Source organism: Dermacentor albipictus, unplaced genomic scaffold (genome assembly GCF_038994185.2).
Source record: "Dermacentor albipictus isolate Rhodes 1998 colony unplaced genomic scaffold, USDA_Dalb.pri_finalv2 scaffold_156, whole genome shotgun sequence".
Taxonomy (NCBI): Eukaryota; Metazoa; Arthropoda; class Arachnida; order Ixodida; family Ixodidae; genus Dermacentor; species Dermacentor albipictus.
In genome coordinates, this window is record NW_027225710.1 from 102,391 (window position 1) to 108,390 (window position 6,000).

At 44.5% G+C, this 6,000-nt stretch overlaps 1 protein-coding gene across 1 annotated transcript in view; it reads right to left on the reverse strand.

Annotated features, from left to right (window-relative positions):
- Positions 1-5,735, reverse strand: part of LOC135917823 (uncharacterized) — a 75,543-nt gene extending 69,808 nt beyond the window's left edge. Inside the window, exons 1-2 of the mRNA XM_070530496.1 lie at positions 5,425-5,735; positions 803-1,025 (exon numbers count right to left, since the gene is read on the reverse strand). Coding sequence (XP_070386597.1) covers positions 803-1,025; positions 5,425-5,719 — 518 coding nt within the window. The 5' untranslated portion in view covers positions 5,720-5,735. The remainder of the gene's footprint in view (positions 1-802; positions 1,026-5,424) is intronic.
- Positions 5,736-6,000: the final 265 nt, after the last annotated feature.

Genomic DNA, 6,000 nt, shown 5'->3' on the forward strand with positions numbered 1-6,000 from the left:
TTCACACCTAACAAAAGGTTTCGTATGTTTAATAGAACACCTCACTTTCTGCGAGTCATCAGCCAATATCGCCCGTTATCGCCTAATCCATCCGCATCGAACCGCTGTGAACCGGGACCAAACGTGCTCGGGGTCGGCGACACCGCCACATAGACTGTACCTTGAAGCGATCTGCTGTGCCGACAAAGAATGCCCAATGCTGATATAGCTTCGCGCTTTGTGTTCTCGCCGCTTACTTAGCGTTAAAGAGAGACGCGCCGAGACCTTCTTCAGAGGGCGTCTCCTAGTACAGCATCGCGTAGGGGGGGCTCTACTACCTTTTACAGCATCTAAAACTGACATATTCGATATGCGAATTTGTGGCCTAAGCGCAATTATTTCAATGTTTAGGAAAGGTACCCCCTTCTAAAATATTTGGTTTATCTTTCACACTTTTATGTAAGTGACTAATTTCGTCCATATTACATGCATTTTGCATGCAGTATACAAAACAGTGATACATTTTTTAATGCTTCATTACATTTTATGAACATCACACTTGAAATTTTTTTTTACATTTTGCAACACTTAAAGATACGTTAGAAAAAAATTGAGGGCCTAATAAATATCTGATTCAGACAGTCCGTACTTTTGAGTTTCTTTAAACACTGCAATCTAAAAAAACATTGGTACGAGGTTTCCCGTGTAAAATTATTTCTCCTTTCCTATTTATTTAAGTGGAACCTTACGAGTTCATGATCTGTTCGAAGATAACAGGCTGCAACTCTTCTATAGTAATTGCCATCGATGTAAATGCACTTACTCCTGCTCGATGCCGATTCCAAATTCAGATTTCTTAGCCTGCTTAGACGTATCTAGGAAGTACTGGAAGTCTTCCTTGTAGGGTGGTACCAATGTGTAACCGCTCTTGTACACCGAGTCGAACGTGATTAGGGTGCAGAGTCCGTCGAGGGGAAACGTGTACGTCGACCTCTTGAAACCAGCCCGTAGTGTGCACAGCAGCGATCCATCTGGCAGCGGTTTCTCTGCAAAGAAAATACGTAATTGCGGGCATTTGTGCAGTACCAGATCTTACGGCACATTTTACACCCTACACTCTAATGTACGCGTACCACGCGCTGAAACTCATTTCTAGTCTTTAATTTTAAGGCTTTAATTCGAATTTCTAGGCTTTAAGCTTAGTAGCACCACTGCGTTTTTCTCCTTCCAGATTCCGGTATCTAAATGTGCCTAATACGCCTTCACTTTTGCCTGGCAACGCGCCGCGGTAGCTCAGCGGATATGGTGCTGCGCTGCTAAGCAAGATGTCGCGGGATCATATCTCGGTAGCGGCGGGCGCATTTCGACGGGGCCGAAATGCAAAAACGCCCGTGTCCTGTTCAGTGGGGTCACGGTAATGGTACCCTGGTTGTCAAAATTAGTCCGTAGTCTCCCTCTGTGGCGTGGCTCATGATGAAATCGTGGTTTTAGCACGTAAAACTCGGGAATTCTTCTTTTGCCTGGGAGCAGTTTTATCTTACAAGGAGATCAAGAGCGTGTTATAATGAACAAATTGCAGATAATGTTATGCAGCGACATCGGAATATTTACCGCACAATTTCTGGAAAAGAAAGAGACAGTCTGAAGACACCTAGCTCACGCACGCGAGAACACGACTCTATGCCGGGGTGCTCATTATCTGGGAACGCTTGATACACGAGGCGCATGTAAAGCTCTCACCTAAAACCCTGCCTACAGGGTCGTCGAGGCATATTCAGTAATAGGCGCTTAAGGGCGAGCTGGCTCGCCCAGGAGAGCATAGCTGGGGTCCGGGATGGTTTAGGGTGATCCCGTATACCTCGGAGACAGAAAAGTTTAGGAACCGAAGTTGTGTCAATGAAAAATGAAATTGTCAAGAATGTGGACATACGACACACCTGCTTTTCAATGCTTTTTCAGAAGCCCCTTTTCAAAAGCGAACGTCATTAGAAGACGGAAATGCAGAGCCGTGCAGTAGCAAGCGCAAAAAGAAAGCATAAACACTGAGCCATGCATGCGCAGGCAAAGGTTGTTTGTTGGACCCTTATTTCTGTGCAGATGTGAACGCTGCCAGTTGGACAGCGTGTTTGAGCGAAAACTTTCAAAAATCTTCACAATTTGCCTGTGGCAGACACCACAATTTTAGTTCATGAGCTGGTCTACTCGAAGCAGCGGACAATACTTGAACAAAAATTGAGAACCGAAATCGACTAATTAATAAAATGCACTAATTAAGTTTTTAAGTAATTACACTATGGTCCTCGTTGCAATTTACAAATCCTAGCCGTGGAGTTCGCAAAGCCGGTCCACTTGGAATGAAATTTCAAGTTGACACCAGTTTCGAGACATAAATTCCCGAACTTTGCGGAGAAATGCATTGGCGTTCCAGTTAATTTGTTAACAAAGCGCCATTTCACGCACTGAAGCACACAAGTAACTGGCACACCAAAGCATTTCTTCGCAAACTTCGGAACTTGTATCTCGAAGCTGGTGTCGTCCTCAGAATTCGCTTCATGTGGATCCGCCTTGCGAAGTCCACTGCTAGAATTTGTAAATTGCAATATGGTTCATAAGTTTAGTTACAAAGTTAATTAGTGGATTCTGTTAATTAGTCGAATTTGCGTTTCAGTTTTTGTCCAATTAGTGTCCGCCGCTTCGAGTAGACCGGCTCATAAACTAAAATTGGGCTATCTGCCACAGGCAACCTTTAAAAGAATTTGAAAGTGTTCCCTGATGCACTCTGTATACAAACTCAATACCTGTGGTGCAAGTACAAACTTGCGTAACATTCGTATACCGGGTACGCAAGTAATTTGAAGAGATGGGTTGGAATCGCAACAGACTATAATACTCAGGTTACACCTGTCTAGGCGCTGAACATTCTCAACGCCAACCCGTGTGTAACCTATCTAGCACATTTATTCCAGGCTACCAGCTTTCAATATGACCCTAGAGATGAAGTGCATTTCCCTAGTCGCTTAGCAAGCAGACGTCAGTCACTAGTAGAGGTCGCCACGCTCTTAAATGTCGCAAAATTCTTTATTTTCTCGGTGAGACAAGAGTTTGTGGCCAATTAGAATTGCGACAAAGGCAACTCAAGCGCTGCCAGTGGTCATACGTGATTCAGACGGTGGTTGGATTTCTCCAGCACGTGAATATCATGATGTGTGAGAACCCTGAAAAGCCATTTATAGCCACTGCTTAACAGTTTGAGGCGGACGAATGAAAAATTAAGCTTTCTGTGCATAATTTAAGTCGGTGTCACTCCCTAAGTTACGGCTTTGATTGTGCCCACAATGCCTGCTCCAACCCGCAGATTGCCTGCTTGCGAACTTCAGCGACCACGCAACCCTAAATATGGCATCCTGGTTCCGAATACCTTAACCTGTGCGCCGCTATGTATGGCGGGTGTTACTGATAGAATTACAGACAGCCACTGAATGATAAACACTTGTTGACGCCTGCTATTGTGGAAGCACTGCCTAACATGAACACGCAATATTTCATCCGAGTACATGGATATTATCGACGCCGAATTCAAACTATGCGCTGCGAGCTGCAGCGCCCCCCACGGCTTCCGCAAGTTGTTTATCAACGCGACGAATGGCGCACCGGGGCTTCCTGCCGACGACGTCCTGACGAGCCTGCTTTGATGGCGTTTTTACCACTCACACTATTAGTGCGGGAGGGCAGTGAAAATAAATTTTGCGTCGGCCCACATTTTCAGCTGTTTTGCTGGATTTACTAGCCGTACAGGCTCCCCAGTACATGCTTGAAATTGCCGATAACTTGGTTAATATAAAACCATGTCACAAATTTACTCCGCTAAATCGCGAAAAAAATACTCGGTTTTATTACACCTAATAGTGGGAAATAAAAATTGTTCCTTACATCGCGAATTTCGATAAATTAAGGTTACTTATATCGCACATTCACTGTAGTATCAAATATGTAATATTTCGTGAATACATTGCAAATAATGTATCTCAGAAAATTTTACCAACCTGGTATTCAGAAAATGGAAAGTTTCTGCCAATGCACCACACATTGCACTGGATATTTTATTAATAGCGCAAAGTGATAATTAGGACCAACTAAGAAGATTGTTATTGTCAAAGTGAAGGCTTTGAGAATAACATGCGGCCATATATTTCGTGTTTATTAGGGCAACCTTCTTGGTTTTTGTATACAGCAACAAAGTGCCAAGTGCTTGCGGTAACGGCTGAGTGAGAAAAAAAGAAAGCTCTTTCCTATAGTTTAAATTACGGCAGATGGTACCACTGCTTTACAAAGTAGGCACAAATGAAAAGTTCTCCTGTTTATATTTGAGCACGGAACGCTGCTATTCCATCTACAGATAGTGCCAAAAAATACCCAGTGCGGAATGCACATGTATATACATGTTATTGCGAGAGATCGTACTTAGGCAATAAGTGTAGCGGATCGAGCAACGCAGCGTGCTATAGTACGTATTACCCACTGTACATACCATAAAATATACCCGATTTCGCCTCCAATTTTGTGTTTTATGTAAAAGCATTTTAAAAGTTTTCGCATCCTAATATAGCGAATCTTTGATTCCATAACTTAATCGAATAATGGCTGTATTCTATGACTGAACTTAATCGGAGAATACTCAATTTATTTTTCGAAAATATCAAATGATCCCACACCTATAGTATTCACATATGTGCACAATGCTTAACCAAGGGGGCGTTAGTGAGCACCACCCATGACCATCGTGGTGGATGTGCAATATCCTTTTTATCATGACGCCACTTAGCCTACGAACATTTTAGGGGCACACAGCTGGCTGTTTAGCATTTCTGTGCGACGTGATAGGACCAAACCTGCGGGAGTGTTCATCCTTGCTATGCAATGAATGAGAAGGGGTAACTAGGGCCCAGCTTTATGTTGGTCAGAACCATTTGAAGCAATGTGCAATGCAGTCATGGAAAACATAATAACGTGTTTGTTGTTCCTAACGGAAATGTAAAAAAATAGCAAGGTAAAGAACAAAAGTCGGGGAAAGCATTAACTGTCGGTAATAGGTGCCGAACCCTCTGCATTAGGCGAGATAGCCGCGCGATATTCCTCCTAGCGCTTTACACAACGATGACGTAAAACACATGCATTGTTAGGCAATGCCACTATGCAGCGCTAAATGTGCGCAGCACCAATTCACACAGCCCTTATCCTTGGAGCACCAACGCTTGCGGGACTTGAAGGGTGCGGGTGCGACGTATGTGTGTCAGTACAAGTAGTTTTGTACCCTTCGCCCTTAATATTTAGCGTCTCTGCGAACAATTCAATTTTGTGAACGTTCCCCACTGTAGCGCTCTTTGAAATGCGTTGCAATGCTTAAGAAAGACGTCTGCCTAGGATAATTGGCGCAAATAAACTTACGAGTCGTCGGGCCTGCTGTCGTTGTTTGGCCGGAAGTGGGTGATGTGGGGACTGCAGTAGTTGTCGATGGCACCCTCATTGGTGTCGGTGGTTTCCTAGCTGGGGTGGGTGGTATCACAACTGCTGGTGTCGGTGGTGCCGCAGCTGTTGGCTTCGGTGTGGTGGCAAGCACTGGCTTCAGAGTTGTCACAACCACTGGTGTCGGTGGTGCCCCAACCGCTGGTGTCGGTGGTGCCGCAGCAGCTGTTTGAGGCACAAATGTGCTGCCCAAAGGCACCACTCCAGGGGGCGTCATCCCAGAAGTTTGTGTGGGGACTGAAATAGTTGGGTAATTCGATGTCACTGGGGGCACGATTACGCATATGAAATCGCGCGATAGCATTGAACTGGACAACGCGCGTTACAACACGTCGTTGTCACACTACTAACGTTGCCAAAACATGTGTTGATGTACTCTACGGCCTGCTTACAAGCACATAATGAAATAGGAGTTTATTTCTCTTCGTGGTACACTTTTGTCATCACAACGAGCGGACGCCGAAAAAAAACTTATCCTTTCTGCAGCGTGAGAAATAC